The sequence below is a fragment of the Anguilla rostrata genome, chromosome 17 (assembly GCF_018555375.3).
Source record: "Anguilla rostrata isolate EN2019 chromosome 17, ASM1855537v3, whole genome shotgun sequence".
Lineage (NCBI taxonomy): Eukaryota > Metazoa > Chordata > Actinopteri > Anguilliformes > Anguillidae > Anguilla > Anguilla rostrata.
In genome coordinates, this window is record NC_057949.1 from 6,434,672 (window position 1) to 6,453,947 (window position 19,276).

A 19,276-nucleotide genomic window follows, 5' to 3' on the forward strand; every position below is an offset into this window, starting at 1 on the left:
CGAGGAGAGGGAACGGGCGCGGGAGCGAGAGACGCCCCTCCGCCAGCTGGAGGGGGGGGAGGGGGAAGAGAGAGAGGGAGGGAGGGCCAGAGCCATCGACAACCAGTACTCCTTCTTCTGAGAGGAGGTCCGCGAAAGGGAGCCGGGAGGAGGCCATCGATAGCCATCGACAACCAGTATTTTGTTTTTTGTTTTTTTTTGTTTTTTGTAAAAAATAAGAAAAAAAACAAGAGGGAGCGAAGAAAATATTAACACTATTAAAAATGTGTATCCTTAAAGATGCAGCGAGGGGGAGAGAGAGGAGGGGAGGGTTAGAAAATATTAAAAAACGGAAAACTAAAGAAGCTATTAATTAGGAAGGGGGATGGAGAGAGACAAGTAATAGCACTAATTATTTGCCTTTTTTTATTTTTTTATATTTTACCTGTAGAGAGGGACATTCTAAGCACCCTGGCTGGACACTACAGCTCATTAATACTGCACTGAGAGACTAGGTGAACACAGTATATACACAGACTGACGTTACAGCATGCCACAATACACTGACATAGAGGAAAACGGAAAGACACGAATCGAGAGGAGCAACATGTACCTCTATCTCTTTCTCTCTGTCTCTCGCTGTACCGTCAATCCTGAGTGGGAATGGTAGCGAGGAGGAAAGCTTATGGGCAGGAGATCAGAAGAGGGAGAGAGAATGTCTTTCTTTCAGAAGAGATAGTTTATTATTAATAATAACAATGATAATAATGTTTTGAATAATAGTATTAATTATATTTTTGTTCTAAAATGCCTGTGTTGTTTCCCTGTGTACTCCCTGACACCGTTAGCGTTTCAGAGTTAGCTTTTTCTGTTTGTGCCTTTTTCTCCGTTAACCTCACTTCATCTCTTCCCCGCACTTGATCTGTCTGTCCCTCATTTTCGCTTTTAAAAGACCTTTCTACCTGTGCCTTTGACTCAGAATTCTGTGCACCCCTCTCCATCTCTGCCGTTCTCTTATTTTTGTGCCTCTTCTCCGTATCACTGTCCGCCGTTGAGTTCGTGTCTCTGTGTCCTGTGCCTTGCTTTTAGTTAGTGCTTGTGTCTTTCTATCTGTGCCTGTCTTTCTTTCTCACGTTGAATCTATTTGTGCCTTTCTCTCTCTCTCTCTCTCTCTCTCTCTGTGTGTTGGGACCGTGTGTCGAGGTGGACAATGTTGTCCTCCTCTGTGTGTGATTAGAGCTTCAGGTACTACATTGACTTCTAATGATAATGATAATATGATATAATATAATTATACTGAAACAAACTGTCTCCGTGTGGTCTGTTAATGGTGTGTGTGTGTGTACAAACAGGTGATGACATCTGGGTTCAGAAAGGAAGGGGGAAAACACTTGGCTTGGAAGGTTGGACCAGCAGGGGGACAAGGTCATCTACTTTTCAGTCTAATACGATTTGTCAAACAATGTAGAAAGGCACGGCTACCATTATTTGAGAATAGTGTATTTAAATTGTTTGCCAATAATTTATTAATAAAATGTTTTACGTACATCCGTTTAACGCCCAAAGTAATCAAAGCTGCGCGGGCGCACGGTGTTTAGTGGTCGCTGCCTGCGAGTGTACGGTGGCACGCACATAACCCCCATCTCGCGGGTAGGTCGCGCGCGGATCGGCAGCAGAGCTGGCTAATAGCTAGGCAATACCGAGACGTGGTGGTGGTGTAAGAAACCACTGTAACCCGAGGATAATACTGTTCTCGTTCGACAATAATGTTAAAGTAATAACCTGGAATCGAAGGTTTGGGGAAGCAGACAAGAAAGCGAAGTTGGATCACAGGACTTGTAAAAACGTGCCAGCTGTACAGAATACAGGGAAACGAATTGGCTAGCCAGCAAGTTCCAAGCCTTTCCACCGAGTCCTGGATTTATATTTTAACGAATAACTTTGAGCGTCTGATCTGTTTTTATAAAGCTGGCCAGCGCAATTGTATGCATATGTCAGCGGTATATTTTTAGTTAGTTTATTACTAGTTTATCCGAGCTACTGTTTCGCTTGCTAGCCAGCTAGCTAGCAAGACGTATCTAAGGACTCGGGAGTTTTACTCGGTCAGTAGGTGTTGAGTGAATAATTGGGCCCATGTTGAAGCCACAGCAACCCGGCTCCGGCGGGCGGAAAGCCGTTAATGGAACCTCAGGGCCTGTCAATATGTCTTCCATGGGCTCCGGGACCAACACTAACAGAGCTGCTGCTGGAAGGTAAGCGAACCCTCGCGTATGGTCCCAGGAAAATCGGGGGATTTCATAGAAGGAGAGGGCCTATCCATAGACACATATACACCGGTCAATGCCGGGGAAGTAGGCGTGTCTGGCAGATGGAAAGGCTTTTTCATGTTAACCAATTGTAAGGGACTTCCGCCAGATGGACAAGCTGGTCTCAGCCAATACGAGAGATTTGTTTACGTCTACTGTAATAGTTCCACATAGGTGTAATGCGAAGGCGGGACCAGAGGATTTGATAGACAGTCTGCGGGGTTCAGTGGGAGGGGCGATAGAGGTGATGGAAAACCCGCCTGACCATTGATGTGCCGGGGGCGGGTGTTGAGGGATTATGACTTTTGTTGTTGTTTTACGGAGCCTTGGTGTAGGAACAGTGCTTTTGTGTAAAACTGAGAAATTGTGCAAATTCTGGCCGAAACTTCGGAACTTTCGGAGTAGCTGGGATGCATATTACTAAAAAGTAATGTTATCCCACGTTTATGTTATTGTTCTTGCATGTTGATATGCTTGAGTCGTGTTTGATGTGGCTGTCTTGTCGTAGCTAATTAGCCAGCTAGCAAGCAAGTTATCAATCGCGTTTTGCGAGATTTATAGTTTGCTAACGTTAGCTGCGAGTCGTAATCGTTATACAACTTACGACTGCAGAAGCGAAAACGATAGACGAAGTCGTGGGTAAGCTGTAGCTACACCGGCTTTCCCCGCAGTGGGTAGTAATGCCGTGGATATTTGACTAACGCTAGCCTTACAATTAGCTGCTAGCTTGCTAAATAGCCTTCATAAAAACTAAACTGGGGAATATGTTGGCAATGACCTATCAATGTTGACACGATCTTCATCGTATTTTCTAGCGGTATTTTGCTAGCTGTCAATAGTTGAGGTGATTGCTTTCGTAAGTAGCTATACACATACCAAAACATTAACTTGCTTAATGATACTACGAGCTAGCTATATAATTTTAAAAGTCATAATTATCAGTATAATCTATGTTTTTATGCTAATATTCGTGGTCATGTGTTTAGCTTTGGCTGTTGTGGCTAATAAATCTACATTACAACAGAGGGGTGCTGCTACATTTAAATGTTAAAGCTTAATTGATAATTTGGTGGACGTCGGAAATTTGTATGCGCAGATCGTAAGATCACAGCCTCATTCTGCTAAGTAATTACCATAATGGCTTGTTCCTTCTCTCCTGACCCCTCTCGCTTTCGTGCTGTTCACACAGGACCCGAAACACAGTGAAACCTCCGGCCCAGTCTTCTCCAGTGAGTCACATTTTAAAGCCCTTCTTAGTTGGCTTGATTAAATATGGTTTAGTATTCTTGGGGTAAATCAGCAGTGTTAGCATTAGCATTACCGGAGTGGCCAGTGTCCAGTCTTATGAGTCACCAAAAGTTGTGGTAATATATAGTTTAAATAAAACAGTTTTTGTTATTATATTGAATTGATCTCTCATTGATATGTGCCTCTAATGTTTCAGTGACCTGTTTTATTGCATTGTATGTCTGCTTACATCTGATTGATTGGTTGGTTGTTTCTGTTTGAGCACACTGGAAAAGGTGTTTGAAATGAAACGGTCTGTTTATTGCTGTAGACTACATCATGATTTTTTTTTTAAATGATATGAAAGGTGTCGTCTGCAAATGCATATCCATATCTTTAATTTTTATAAGCTGTCACAGTGTTTCTGACTCTGTATGGAGCCATCACGGAATTACTCTGAAATACCCTTTAGTATAAATCGCTGCACACCTTCAATTTTACATTTGGTTCCAATAATGGATTCATAGATTCACTGACTTCCATAACTCAGGGCACGGTTTATTTTATTCAGACCGCTACCATGATAACACTTCTGTGCTGGAGTTTAGCTAAATGCGGTTTCGGTCGTTTTTAAGTTTGAGCGAATGAAACTGTGACGCGCTTCGTGCGTGCGTGACTCTGGACTTCAGCGTCCATCTCTGCTGCCTCCCGCAGGTGTTCGAAGGCGTCTACAACAATGCCCGAATGCTGCACTTCCTTACCGCCGTGGTGGTGAGTCTCTGCGTCCGCGTCAGTTCCCGCGGTCACTCGCGTCTTTGGACTTGATCTTTTTCTAGTTTTCATGCCAACTTCTGACTTCTTAATTACTTCATTAGTTATACACTATATGACCAAAAGTATCTGGGCACCCCTTGCTCTGAGGCTGTTTTTCATGGTTTGGGCTAGGCCCCTCAGTTCCTGTGAAGTGAAATGTTAATGCTACAGCCGATTTGGCTAATTTAGACAAATTAATTGGGTATGAACAAAATCCTGCACACACACCGGCCCTCCAGTACCAGAATTGCCCACCCCTGTTCAACGCTGAAGCTCTTACACACAGTGATTCACTGAAGCACTCTAAACTCGATTGGCTTGTGTCTGTGTATTTGGCAAGCAAAAACACTGAAGGCAAATAACTGCGAAAATATTGATAACCCTATTAATAGCGGTAAGTTGTGTTAATGCAAAAAAAAAAAAAGAAAAGTATGTCATTGGGTTCTGGCTGATAGTTAGTCCTAGACAAAACAGTCTACAAATTCAGCTCTCTGAATGTCCGTGAGTAATTGCAGGACTACATTTGGAAGGAGGGTTTTTCTAATGTCAGTTTTTGGAACTTTGAGGCCACACAAAGATGGACCCGCAACGCGCGTTTTTATCAGGTTGAGCTTCGGCGAATATCTAGAAAACTAGTCGCATTTCAGTTTAACAATCTAGATGGACATATACCACTCTGGGTGAGTGGAAACACACCTTGCTGTCATTTTATTTTTGGGTGCACTGCCCCTTTAATTTACGGTTAATGGCTATGGTCCTGTCTGGTTGTTGTCAGGTTAATGGACAGGGGCTCCCATATCAAATGCCTGGTTGTGGTCAGCGGTGTTATAACATCTTGGCTGAAACAATGAGCCTCAGGGAGTATGTTAATTCCAAACTATTTATTTCGTTTTATATTTCAAAGGAAGTCTCCCCTTGTGCCAACAAGCCATCTTGAGCTCTAATCTGATTAAAACCTAGAAAATAAACTCCTCATTTTCTGATGAAATTCCTTAGTATTGTAAGCCAATCCAGAATAAATACATCCTAGGCCAGTGTATTCTTTTGGCAGGTTCATGGGCAGATTTGTGGACTGTTGCCTAATCGTGGAGTAAGATTTTAAATTAGAAAAGGGAAATGACTTAGAGATTTTTTTAAAAGTAGTTTTCCTTTTTTTCTTGTTTGGTTCTCTAAAAATGTCTCTTATTCTCACTCTCCCACTTTCTTCCTTTCTCTCTCTCTCTCTCTCTCTCACAGGGCTCTACCTGTGATGTCAGGGTGAAAAATGGCAGTATTTATGAGGGCATCTTCAAGACCCTCAGCTCTAAGGTATCTACATCTCTCCTTGCTCTGTGGGGTGGTTTATGTGTGCTGTGGAGTGATTGATGTATGGTCTGCGGGGTTATGGATGTGTGCTGTGGGGTGATTGATGTGTGCTCTGTGGGGTGGTTGATGTGTGCTCTGTTGGGTGATTGATGTGTGCTCTGTTGGGTGATTGATGTGTGCTCTGTTGGGTGATTGATGTGTGCTCTGTGGGGTGATTGATGTGTGCTCTGTTGGGTGATTGATGTGTTTGTGTGGCTCTCTTTGCCGCGCTCGTTCAGTGTGAGCTGGCCGTCGACGCCGTGCACAGGCGGAGTGAGGAGGAGGAGGAGGGGGGCGGCACGGGCGGGAGCTCCTCAGCACCCCCCCGGAGAGAGGAAATAACGGACACCATGATCTTCAGCACGTCCGACCTGGTCACCATGACCTGCAGGGACGTGGACCTCAACTTCGCCACCAGAGGTACTGTGGGAGTGCGGGACGGGCCTGTGGGTGTGTGTGTGTGTGTGTGTGTGTGTGTGTACGTGTGTGTGTGTGTGTGTGCACACGTGTGTGTGTGCATGTACGTGTGTGTGTGTGTGTGTGTGTGAGAGAGAGAGAGAGTATGTGTGTGTGTGTGTGTGCGTGCGTGCGTGTGTGTGTGCATGTACGTGTGTGTGTGTGTGTGTGTGTGAGAGAGAGAGTGTGTGTGTGTGTGTGTGTGTGTGTGTGTGCGTGTGTGCGTGTGTGCGTGCGTGCGTGCGTGCGTGCGTGCGTGCGTGCGTGCGTGCGTGCGTGCGTGCGTGCGTGCGTGCGTGCGTGCGTGCGTGCGTGTGTGTGTGTGTGTGTGTGTGTAATGGCTGCGCGTCCCTGTGTGCAGACTCTTTCACGGACACGGCGATCGGCTCGGCGCGGGTGAACGGGGAGCACCGGGAGAAGGTGCTGCAGAAGTGGGACGCGGGGGACAGCAACGGGGAGAGCTACGACCTGGAGACGGACACCGTGAGTCACAGCGGCCCCGTCTGCGCCTGCGTCTCTACTCATCACCTGCGTCCCTACTCATCACCTGCCTCTCTACACATCACCTGCGTCTCTACTCATCACCTGCTCTCACCTCAGCTCACCTCTATCGCTCTGTCTCAGTTGATCAGCTCCCTATCTCTCTCTCTCTCTCTCTCTCTCTCTCTCTCTCTTTGTGTCAGTTGATCGGCTTTCTCACTCAGTTGATTTGGTCTCTCTTTCTGTCTCAGTTGATCAGTGCCTTCTTCCTCTTTCAGTCCAATGGTTGGGATGCCAACGAGATGTTCAAGTTTAACGAGGACAACTACGGCGTAAAGTCAACATATGACGCGAGCCTGGCCATGTACACGTGAGTGTGTTGCCCTGTAGTGTGAGTGTGTTGCCCTGTGGTGTGTGTGTTGCCCTGTGGTGTGTGTGTTGCCCTGTGGTGTGTGTGTTGCCCTGTGGTGTGTGTGTTGCCCTGTGGTGTGTGTGTTGCCCTGTGGTGAGTGTGTTGCCCTGTGGTGCGAGTGTGTTTCCCTGTGGTGTGAGTGTGTTTCCCTGTGGTGTGAGTGTGTTGCCCTGTGGTGTGAGTGTGTTGCCCTGTGGTGTGTGTGTTGCCCTGTAGTGAGCGTGTTGCCCTGTGGTGAGCGTGTTGCCCTGTGGTGAGCGTGTTGCCCTGTGGTGAGCGTGTTTACCCTGTGGTGAGTGTGTTTACCCTGTGGTGAGTGTGTTGCCCTGTGGTGAGTGTGTTGCCCTGTGGTGAGTGTGTTGCCCTGTAGTGAGCGTGTTTCCCTGTGGTGAGTGTGTTGCCCTGTAGTGAGTGTGTTGCCCTGTAGTGAGCGTGTTTCCCTGTGGTGAGTGTGTTGCCCTGTAGTGAGTGTGTTTACCCTGTGGTGAGTGTGTTGCCCTGTAGTGAGTGTGTTGCCCTGTAGTGAGCGTGTTTCCCTGTGGTGAGTGTGTTGCCCTGTAGTGAGTGTGTTTACCCTGTGGTGAGCGTGTTGCCCTGTGGTGAGCGTGTTGCCCTGTGGTGAGCATGGTGTCCTGTGGTGAGTGTGTTTACCCTGTGGTGAGCGTGTTGCTCTGTGGTGAGTGTGTTGCTCTGTGGTGAGTGTGCTCCTGTGCAGAGCAGCAGTGGCTCTAACGTCCCGCCCCCCCGCAGGGTGCCCCTGGAGAAGGGCAGCTCGGAGGGGTTTCGGCAGCGCGAGGCCCGGGCCTCCCGCCTGGCCAACGAGATCGAGGCCAGCCCCCAGTACCGGCACCGCGTGTCCCTGGAGAACGAGGACGGGAAGACCGAGGAGGAGAAGTACAGCGCCGTGGTCCGGGAGGCTGGAGGGAGAGACAGTCCCAGCTCCAACAGCGTGGGGAGCAGGTGCGTGTGTCTGTGTGTGTGCATGTGTATGTGCGTGTGCGTGCACGTGCGTGTGCGTGTAGTTCCATCGCTACTTGTACCTGGTTGCTCCGTATCCATTTCTTAGCGCCTTGTAGTCTGGATGTGTAACTGTACCATATTGTTTCTCACCCTTTTCATGGGTGTCTCCTGCGTCTCCTGTGACCGAGGGCATTTCATTTATTTGATGGCGTAAGTAGAACCTGTCTTGGGAAACCGGTTGTTTTGTGTCGGTATCTGCGACTGCAAAAGAGCCGCAACACAGCGATTTTTTCCGCAGCAACTCTTTCCTCAGTAAATCTGGCCCGTAGAGTCCAAAATCTGTCTCCTGATTTCTTGAGGAAAATCTGATCCCCGGTTGCAGGATGATAGATTTCTGGAGAGGTCAGATGTTTCAGCACAATCTCTCCACCTGGTTGTTTGTGTTCGTGAAACTTACATAGTGTATTTTTACCATTCTGTCCATTTCTACTTCTGTCTTTGTTTACCCCAGGGAGGGTAAATACATTCCGTTACCCCAGCGAGCCCGAGAGATGGGGGTGAGCAGAGAGAGAGGAGGAGGAGGAGGAGGAGGAGGAGGAGGGGCAGGTCCCTCGGCCCCTCCCCTTACCCGAACGGGCGGACCCCATTCCGGCAGGCCCGCCCCTCCTAGCTCCTCCCCCCGTCCCCCCCTCCCCCCCGCCTGCGGCGGCCGGTCCACCCCCCCGTCCTCCGAGAGGCAGAGCCCCCTCTCCGGCAGGGGGGGGTACTCCCCCCACCCTTCCCAGAGCGGCCCGGGGCCCGCCGGCCCCTACCTGCCCCCCGGCCAGCCCAGGCCGGCCGCCAGCCCCCCCGCGCACCCCCCGCTGTCCGACGCCGCCGCCGCCCGGTCCGCCAACGGAGGTGAGCCTCTCGCCGCGGGGCCTGCGCTCTGGGGGGGGGGGGGTCTACTTAGCGCTGAAACGTCAGGGGGGGTCGGGCAATAACGCGGCTCCCCTCTGTCTCTTCTCTCAGTGCCCTGCAGGACTTCCCCCAAATCCCAGAGGTCGGCGCCCACCGGCAGGCCCCCCCGGACCAGCGGCCCCCACGGCGCCCCCGCAGGTACGCCGCCGCTAGCGCTAGCGTTTCGGAGCGAGAGTCGCGCTCGGAAGGCCGGTTTCCTCGGCTTCGTCCCGCGCTGTCTTTTGGGGGAGGAGCTTTTGAGTTCACGTCACGGCCACTCCCCCCCCCTCGACGATTATGACATCACTGGGATCGGCTTGGTGGGTCGTCGATCGCGCGGATGGCTGAATGGCCTGCAGTCGGTTGTCGGTGATCTCCAGTGAGCCGCAGAAACCCCACAGGCCTGAAAGCTCTGTGTGCCTGTGGCCTGGCTGTGTGCCCGCGGTGGAAGTCACACTGCAGGAGTGTCTGTTTTCTGTGGTTCCCACGCTGTGTAGATGCTGTAATATAACGATTGGGGGGGGGGGGAGAACACCTGTGCCCAGCTGCGTCCTCAATTTAAAAAAAAATCTCTCTCTCTCCCAGTCTCTCGTTCCCCGAAACTCGGGCCGCCTTCCCAGGATCCCCCCGTCACCGGTCCGTATTTGGACGCCGCGTCGGTCGCCGGGGCGACCCCCAAGAGCTCCGGCCCGGCCCCGCTCTTCACGGTGGACGGTGAGTGCTCGTTCTCCGCTCGCCCGGCCGTCCCCTCTCTCTCTCTTCCGTTCGGTCATCTTCGGGGGCGGGTACGAGAGCTGAGTTCGAGAGCTCCCCCTTCCGAAAGTTCTGTTACTTTCCCCGTTTTTTCCCCCTAATTTCTTTTAGACATATCTGCGATTTCCCCCAATTTTACTGCTTTTCGTGACTTTTTTTTTGGATGGTTTTGTCTTACTTGACATAGTGTACAGTCTGATTTAACGTAACATAATGACGAGAGCAGGCCGTTCAGCCCAACAATGCTTGTCATTTTCCTGACTAAGTTATACCTAGAGTTCTGTAGCCTATAAACCTAGGCCTGTAGCATTTTCACCATATTTCTTAAAATTCTGGGCGAAGCTAAGTGCCAAAATGTAGTTTGTACAATGTCCTGGGGATGAAGATTCCAGTCCTTGTCAGTTGTTGTAATGAAATGATTGACGGCTCCTGTCAGCAGAGCTGTCCTTCCCCTGTGAGGATAAATGCCACCCCCCTCCTCTCTCCTCCTCCTCCTCCCTCTCCCCTCTTTTCTCTCTCTCTCTTCCTCCCTCTCCCTCTCTCTCTTTCTCTCTCTCTCTCTGCTGCAGTGAATGAGATCCTGAACTCAGCCAAGGAGAGGGCAGCCGAGAGTCCTGTCAGCCCACAAGATGGCAAGAGCAGCAAAGGTCTCACACTCTCTGTGCCACACACACACACACACACTCTCTCTCTCTCTGTGTTACACACTATCTGGTTTGTCACACACTCAGCCTAACACTGGTATATTTCTCAGTCTCTCTCACTCGCTCACTCTCTCCCACTCTAGCATTCTTTCACTCTGGCCTCTCATACTGATTCCATCTCTTCTCTCCATCTCTTTTCATGCACTAGAACATGAATGCAAACTCTCTCCGTTGCTGTGGTTTAACTGTTATAATCCATCCCCCACAGCTCCTTCCGTTCAGCAGAGATCACAGATCGAAGAGCTTCGGAAATTTGGTAAAGAGTTCAGGGTGAGCCCTTTATGTTTTTTACAGTACGGTGCAGTTTCAAGCAGTATGTGCATTTTCACACAAATCACGGAGATCATCCTTCAGACATTTTTCAAAAGCTTACTCTGGGTGTGATGATTGCAATTTGCCAGTAATGATATTTCATCCAGTGCTGAGAACTGAAGGATGTTGTCACTTATTGAAGTAGAACTGCAGTAAAATTGTGTATGTATATGTTTTTTTCCCCCCGGATTCTGTTGTTTGATGCCTGTTGGCATATTAAAACGACAACATTAGCAGATTCAGCTGGAATTCCAGTTTTAGTGCCCCTTCATCATTTGTCTACGGACTATAGAGCATCCAGCACTGTTTCACACCTGGACTTGCACACCCCAGGGGTCTCTGCCTGTACTGCATGGTCCTGTGCTGCATGTTTGGAATGTTCCAGGACATCTTAAATACAGTGTGAAAAATGAGCCTTTCATCAGTCAGGGTTCAGTTTTAGAGGATAATAACCCACCCCCTGCCCCCCCCCCACCAGCTACAGTCCAGTGGCAGTGCCTCCAGCAGCCCCAGCGCACCCACGGCCCCGCCCACTGAACACGCCCCGCCCGGTCCGGCCCCGCCCTGTGCCGCGGAACCCGCCCCGGCCCCCGAGACCAATCAGAGCCCGGCCCAGAGCCCCCCTCAAGCCCCGCCCCCAGAGGAGCGGGGGAGGGAGAAAGAGGGGGAGGGATCGGGCGCGAGCGCTGTGGCGCTGCCTGCAGGGGAGGCGGCCGCCGCGGGCCGGCAGTCCCCGGCCACGCCCCAACCCGCCAGGACCCCGGGCAGCGAGGAGCCGCGGCTGGAGACCCCCGAGAGAGCGGAGGGCGTGCCTGAGTGAGTAGGGGGCGGGGCCTGAGTGAGTAGGGGGCGGGGCGAGTGGTCGGGTCAGGGGGCAGGGCCAGGGGGTGGGGCGGGGCAAGTGGGAGGGGCCAGTGGAGAGGCAGGTATATAAGGCCTCAAAGAGAAGAGCAGAATGAATGGACAGTTATCCAGAGGGTTTATAGACCAGGAGTAACTGCTCTTATTGGAGCCTTTGAATTTAATTCATGAATTTAAAAATGCCAATTATGTTTGTGAATTGATTTCTAGTGCATTTACCGAACTGACTGGATTTAACCCTGGTGTTCATATTAATGATGTTTGGCGAGTACAGTGACCAAAATGAATTGTGGAATTTTTGCATTGGAAAGAACATAGTTCTGGCATTAAGTTGAGACTCAGTTTTAAAGACGTGTTGCCTCGAATCCAGTACTGACACTGATTTCAGGATTAGGGACTTGAGGTTGGGATTGGCACTGATTTCAGGATTAGGAATTGCAAATTGGGACTGACGCTGATTTCAGGATTAGGGATTTGAGGTTGGGATTGACACTGATTTCAGGATTAGGGATTGTAGGTCAAGACTAACACTGATTTCAGGATTAGAGATTGTAGTTTGGGACTGACACTGATTTCAGGATTAAGGATTGCAGGTTGGAACTGACACTGTTGCATTTTGTGTGTCTTGCACTCAGTCAAGTGAAGAAGTCCACCCTGAACCCCAACGCTAAAGAGTTCAACCCCAACAAAGTTGCCCTCACACTGGTGAGTATACAGAGCGTAACACATTCCCCACATCAGTACCAGTAACATGACATCACTTATCTGGAGCAGTTCAGACTCTCTGAGGCTTGCAGTACACCTGCAGTGGCCCACCTGGGATTTGAACCTGTAGCCACTGGGTTTTCACTGCCGTTCCACACTGCAGCCCAGGCACGTGGCGTGTTTTTTTTTTTTGTTGTCGTTTGTTTTTTTGGGGGGGGGCCTGACGAGAGTGGCGTTCTCAGGTACTCTCTCCTGTCCCTCTCCAGTCGAAGCCGACCCCCGCCCCCACGCCACCGCGCCCGACCCCTCCCAGCCCCGCGTTGGTGCTGCAGCCTCCACCGGGACAGGGGGCCATCTACAACGCCCCTTATCTCTCCTACGTCTCCCAGATACAGATCCAGGGACATTCTGTGCAGGTACGGCCACAGAACTCTTTGCATGTGGTTCATTTGTTGAAGGCATGTTGCTTCAGTTAAGAAAACTGGCCTAGCATAAGACAGGGAATGTCGCCTGTTCACCAGCAGGTACATTTCAGTTCACCTCCTCCCATACCAAATGACTCTCAGTACACCATAGGAATTCACTTATTTAAAATAAATGAAATTATTAAATATGTTACATGTTTATTGTCATGATTGACCAAGAGGAGTAAAAAAAGATTATAATGCAGGTGACTTTGTGAGGAATGTTCTTTCTGTTCAGGTGATTGATTCTGCTGTGTGTTTTTATACCTGAATTAGATTCTGTTAACGTACTGTATTTAAGGCGGTGTCCTTTAGCGAGTAGTCGTAGCTCTCCAGGTTCAGGGTGTGCGTGTGAGGTTTACTGTACTCTCCCCCCAGGCCCCTCAGATGTACCAGTACACCATGTCCACAGTCAGCCAAGGAAAATACTCCAGAGCCAAAGGTAACAGGCAGACTCCTCTCTGCGTCCGCTTCCTGCTTCCTGTCTGATTCCGCTTCCTGCTTCCTGTCCCCCTTCCTGTGTCCTGTCCCCCTTCCTGTGTATTTCCATGTTAGTGGTAATGTCAGTGCACAAAGCACTTTCTGGGTTTTCCCACATTGTGTGAGGTCCTATAGTGGAGACTGGTTACATGACTTTCTGTTAACTGGTTTAAATCACTACAAATCAGTCCATGTATAGACCAGTTTGTTTTTCCTACGACAGGAAAGCACTGTTTAATTGAAATGATAGGCCATTTTCTCAGGGCATTCCTCCACCCTACATCTAAACTAATATGCTATGAAAGTGCTGGTGTTGGTGCGATCGCTCAAGACGGCAGTGTAGCATAATGGGTAAGGAGTTGGTCTTGTGACCTAAAGGTCGCAGGTTCGATTCCTCGGTAGAACACTGCCGTTGTACCCTTGAGCAAGGTACTTAACCTGCACTGCTGCGGCATATATCCAGCAGTATAATTTGATACAATGTAAGTCGCTCTGGATAAGAGCGTCTGCTAAATGCCTGTAATGTAATGTGAGACGCACAGACCACACCTGTTAGCATGGATAGTTGCCTTTGCCTGAACGGAACTCTCATTTTATCCACTGGGAACATTTCGGCTCCCCCTTAAAAAGGGACGGGACGCCCTCTGACCTAACGGGAGGTGCCCCTCCGTTTGGGCTGTTGCTATGCATGGCATGTTGAGTTGTGCTTGTTTTGGGTTTGTTGTTCACTGAACTAGGCATCTGTGGGTGGTAATCCCCTGGTGGTGATAGTCCCTTTTCTCCCTCTCAGGCTCAGTGGTTGCCCCTCGCTCTGACCACAGCTCCACGGCGCCCCCTATGCTCCAGACAGCGGCATCGGCGGCAGGCCCTCCACTCGTGGCCTCTCCCTACCCCCAGTCCTACCTACAGTACAACCCCCAGCAGTACAGCCAGCAGGTCATCCAGGCCATGGCCCACTACCCTGGACAGGTACCGCATCCAGCAGTACAGCCAGCAGGTCATGCAGACACACAGGTACTGCATCCAGCAGTACAGCCAGCAGGTCATACAGACACACAGGTACTGCATCCAGCAGTACAGCCAGCAGGTCATACAGACACACAGGTACTGCATCCAGCAGTACAGCCAGCAGGTCATACAGACACACAGGTACTGCATCCAGCAGTACAGCCAGCAGGTCATACAGACACACAGGTACTGCTTCCAGCAGTACAGCCAGCAGGTCATACAGACACACAGGTACTGCACCCAGCAGTACAGCCAGCAGGTCATACAGACACACAGGTACTGCATCCAGCAGTACAGCCAGCAGGTCATACAGACACACAGGTACTGCATCCAGCAGTACAGCCAGCAGGTCATACAGACACACAGGTACTGCATCCAGCAGTACAGCCAGCAGGTCATACAGACACACAGGTACTGCATCCAGCAGTACAGCCAGCAGGTCATACAGACACACAGGTACCGCATCCAGCAGTACAGCCAGCTGGTCATACAGACACACAGGTACTGCATCCAGCAGTACAGCCAGCAGGTCATACACACACAGGTACTACATCCAGCAGTACAGCCAGCAGGTCATACAGACACACAGGTGCTGCATCCAGCAGTACAGCCAGCAGGTCATACAGACACACAGGTACCGCATCCAGCAGAACAGCCAGCAGGTCATACAGACACACAGGTACTGCATCCAGCAGTACAGCCAGCAGGTCATACAGACACACAGGTACTGCATCCAGCAGTACAGCCAGCAGGTCATACAGACACACAGGTACTGCATCCAGCAGAAACGCACTGACCTTCTATTCTGAGGGATTTACAAAAGCACAAACAAACAGGTTAACCAATGAGCAGAGCTGATATTCACTCTTCCCCCCCTTCCCCCCACAGCCAGTTTACTCCATGCTGCAAAGTGGGGCCCGCATGCTGGGGTCTGGGGGACACCCACAGACGCTTGGCCCTCCGGGGCCTCAGTATTCAGCTCAGGGAGATGGGCCTCCGGGGCCACAGCAGGGAATGTACGGTGAGTCACATCTACCATGGCAAGCGCTGGTGCACCCAGATAAACACTGATGCACCCAGATAAACACTGATGCACATTTATGCATCCTGATAAACACTGATACTCTGATAAACACTGATGCACCCAGGTAAACACTGATAAGCGCTGATAAACACTGATGCACTCAGATGAACACTTATAAACATTTATGCATCCTGATGAACACTGATGCACCCAGATAAACACTGAAAAGAATTTGATGCATGCTAATAGATACTATATAGTCTGAAATATACTGATACACTCTGACTCTTGCTAATATACACTGATAAGCCCTGATACATGCAGAAACTCGCCGATACACGCTAAGGGCTTGCACAGTCTGTTCAGTGACATAGCAGCAAATGAGACTTCCAGTCCAGATGAACTTGAAGAGAGCTACTGGTTGCTCTAATTAAGGATATTTCCATTTCAAAGGTCAAGGCACATGATTTGTGCCTTTATCACAGACATCTGAGAGCAGTATTTTTGTCATTGTTTTCCGCCTTCACCTGGGAACACATGTAAACCGATTTAAATGCTTGCTTTTCGGGAGAGGACTTTGACGGGAAAGATGCTTCGTTAAACGGTCATGGGATTGTTCCAGTGCACACCTGTTGCTTTTACCTGAGCGTTTTGGCGGAGTTGCCTACCTGTGACGGGTGTGCTGACCCCTTGTCCTCTCTCAGGCCCGCAGTCCTTCTCCCACCACGCGGGGTCCATGCACCACCCCCAGCCCTCCAGCACCCCCACGGGCAGCCAGCAGGCCCCCCAGCACCCCGCTCCCAGCCCTGGCCAGGTAACCCCCTCCCCCCCCACACACACAAATATAGACACACCCTGAGCTCACTAATGCACACAGCCAACCGGTTTCAAGTTACAGCAAACAGATATATGGTCAATTTCACCATTCATAGCCATTTAAGAAAGTGTTTATATCTTTTTTTTTTTTTCCTTATGCTTTATTGATTTTCCACATGGTGGTACTATATCCAGACCAAAAACAGGCACAGTCTGGTCTGTTGCTTCAGTCTGTGTGTGTGGGAGCAAACACTGACTGTGTATCTGTCTCTCTCCCCTCCCCCCCCTCTGTAGTCAGGACAGTCCCAGCCCCAGTCTCTGTACCACTCTAACCCCATGTCTGCCCCCACCCCTCCCAACATGCCCCCCGGACACACCTCCCCACAGGGCTCCTACTCCCTGCAGGGCTACGGTCTCCATGGTCACCAGCCCATTCCTCACACCTACCAGTCACTGGGCCAGCTGACTCAGGTAAGCCTACCTGCGCTCTCTTGACCCTGTCACACACGCAGCCTTACCCAGGGAGCCTGACTCTTAGGGCTCATCTGTAAATCACACACGCAGCCTTACCCAGGGAGCCTGACTCTTAGGGCTCATCTGCAAATCACACACGCAGCTGAACCCAGAAGTGCAGAGAGCCTCACTCTTAGGGCTCATCTGTAAATCACACATGCAGCCTTACCCAGAGAGCCTCACTCTTAGGGCTCATCTGTAAATCACACACGCAGCCTTACCCAGGGAGCCTGACTCTTAGGGCTCATCTGCAAATCACACACGCAGCTGAACCCAGAAGTGCAGAGAGCTTTACTCTTAGGGCTCATCTGCAAATCACACACACAGCCTTACCCAGAGAGCCTCACTCTTAGGGCGCATCTGCAAATCACACATGCAGCTGAACCCAGAAGTGCAGAGAGCTTTACTCTTAGAGCTCATCTGCAAATCACACACACAGCCTTACCCAGAGAGCCTCACTCTTAGGGCTCATCTGCAAATCACACACGCAGCCTTACCCAGAGAGCCTCACTCTTAGGGCTCATCTGTAAATCACACACGCAGCCTTACCCAGAGAGCCTCGCTCTTAGGGCTCATCTGTAAATCACACACGCAGCCTAACCCAGAGAGCCTCACTCTTAGGGCTCATCTGCAAATCACGCACGCAGCCCAACCCAGAGAGCCTCACTCCAAGGGATCATCTGCAAATCACAATCACAGCCTAAACCCAGAAGTGCTCAGAACTGGTCAGTTGCCGGCTCATGCCCTGGTAAGTTTAATGGAAATGTTACATTTTGACATTAGCACCAACTAATAACTTAAACTCAAACATGAACGGATAAAGCTTGTAAAACTCCACTTGTTTTGCCAAGGTATCCATCGATAGGCTACATTCTTTCTTACTTCCTGAAAAAGTTAGTGGGTTATGTGCACTGAGTGAATGATAGACTCCACCCCCTCCCTCCCCCCCCCCCCCCCCCCCCTCTCTCTCTCTCTCTCTCTCTCTCTCCTCTCTCCCCCTCTCACCCTCACCCTCTCCCCCCAGGCTCATGTGTCTGGGGCTCTCTCTGGCCCTCATCACTCTGGCACCCACGGCCCCCACCAGGTGATGCTGCTGCATGCCCCGCCCCCTCAGCAGGGGCCTGGCTCCGCCCCTCAGCACGGGCCCCCACCCCAACAGGGCGCCCACCAGCACTACGCCTACATCGGTCACGCACAGGGTGAGTGTACACACACACACACACGCTCACGTACACAGACACACATACTCACGTACACACACACTCAGGTACACACACACATACTCACGTACACACACACACACTCAGGTACACACACACATACTCACGTACACACAGACACACACACACTCACGTAGACACACAAACACACTAACATACACACACACATACGTACACACAGACACACACACACACACTAACATACACACACACATACTCACGTACACACTGACACACACACTCACGCACACACACACTCACATACACAGACACACACACTCACGTACATACAGACATGCACACACACATACTCACATACACACGCACGCACACAGACACTCACACGCACACAGACACTCACACACACACACTCACACTCACATTCACTTACACTCTGAAGTATGGAAATGGTTGTGCAGTGTTTTCTTTCTATCCAGTGCTGGTTGATACAAAAAATGGAGGTGATGAGTAGGTTCAGTGGGTAGATGAGGTTGCCAATGGTTACAGTCACCCCCCCCCCTCTGTCCCACAGCTGTGCAGATGCAGGCCCATCCTCCCCAGCAGCTCCCCTTCCACCCCCCCACGGGGAACTGAGCACCAGGACCCCCTTCCACCCCCCCACGGGGAACTGAGCACCAGGACCCCCATCCACCCCCCACGGGGAACAGAACACGCCAGGAGCCCCCCCCTCCAGGGGGAACAGAGAACGCCAGGACCCCCATCCACCCCCCCACAGGGAGCAGAGAACGCCAGGACTCCAATCTACCCCCCCACAGGGAGCAGAGAACGCCAGGACTCCAATCCACCCCCCACGGGAACAGGGAAGCCAGGACTCCAATCACCCCCCACGGGGAACAGAGAACACCAGAACCCCCGTCCATCCCCCCACGATGGAACAGAAAATGCCAGGACCCCAATCCACCCCCCCCCCCTCGGGAACAGAGAACACCAGAACCCCCGTCCATCCCCCACGGGGAACAGAGAACACCAGGAACCCCCACCCCCCACTGAGAACAGAGAACGCCAGGAACCCCATCCCCATCCACCCCCCCATACCCCTATGGAGAACAGAGAACGCCAGGACCCCCACCCCTGGAGGACAGACAGCGCTGGACACACAGACCCATGACAGACAACACAGAGTTGGAGGAAGGGGAAGAGGATCTGGATTCCTGGAGACGGGTCCTGCTGCCCCTTGTCACGTGACCTGTGACCTTCGACCTCCAACCTTTCACCTCTCTCTCACGCAGGAACATTTTCCCGGCAGTCATGTTAGCTGAGAGAGAAAGGAGTGATGTGGTTGGACGTTGAGCCCTTTGTCCGTCTGAGAAGGAGACGCTCATTTTAACACTTGACCGAAAGACTGAGTCAACTGTAGTTTTTTTTTTTATTTTTTATAATTGTCCAGTGAGGTCACGAACGGCAAACAGCGTCCGTCGCCATGAGAACGCCCGAGGTTCCGTGCAGAATCCATGTCTCACCAGGGAATGATATTAACAG

The 19,276-nt window shown here is 50.8% G+C and overlaps 1 protein-coding gene across 4 annotated transcripts; it reads left to right on the plus strand.

Annotated features, from left to right (window-relative positions):
* The first annotated feature begins 1,431 nt into the window (after nt 1-1,431).
* Nucleotides 1,432-18,563, plus strand: atxn2l (ataxin 2-like). 4 transcript variants are annotated; one of them, XM_064314294.1, is made up of 24 exons: nt 1,434-2,231; nt 3,475-3,514; nt 4,227-4,283; nt 5,562-5,633; nt 5,909-6,089; nt 6,487-6,608; nt 6,884-6,975; nt 7,768-7,977; nt 8,489-8,877; nt 8,989-9,075; nt 9,502-9,630; nt 10,239-10,316; nt 10,582-10,643; nt 11,164-11,501; nt 12,182-12,251; nt 12,518-12,667; nt 13,094-13,157; nt 13,986-14,164; nt 15,092-15,224; nt 15,932-16,041; nt 16,338-16,514; nt 17,581-17,755; nt 18,309-18,390; nt 18,428-18,563. In XM_064314294.1, the coding sequence occupies exons 1-23, from the start codon at nt 2,113-2,115 to the stop codon at nt 18,368-18,370; spliced, it is 3,096 nt and encodes a 1,031-aa protein (XP_064170364.1). In that variant the 5' UTR covers nt 1,434-2,112; the 3' UTR covers nt 18,371-18,390; nt 18,428-18,563. The 4 variants fall into 4 exon arrangements, with proteins under 4 accessions (XP_064170365.1, XP_064170364.1, XP_064170363.1 ...); XM_064314295.1 differs by having other exon boundaries at nt 1,432-2,231; nt 16,431-16,514; nt 18,309-18,535; XM_064314293.1 differs by having other exon boundaries at nt 18,309-18,533.
* The last annotated feature ends 713 nt before the right edge of the window (nt 18,564-19,276 follow it).

What these genes read in the sequence shown, in the direction of transcription:
- atxn2l (XM_064314294.1), top strand. Translation starts at nt 2,113, where the DNA reads ATGTTGAAGCCACAGCAACCCGGCTCCGGCGGGCGGAAAGCCGTTAAT. An exon ending in AATTTGGTAAAGAGTTCAGG is followed by an intron (nt 10,644 to 11,163) that starts GTGAGCCCTTTA and finishes CCCCCCCACCAG; the next exon opens with CTACAGTCCAGTGGCAGTGC. An exon ending in AAAATACTCCAGAGCCAAAG is followed by an intron (nt 13,158 to 13,985) that starts GTAACAGGCAGA and finishes TCTCCCTCTCAG; the next exon opens with GCTCAGTGGTTGCCCCTCGC.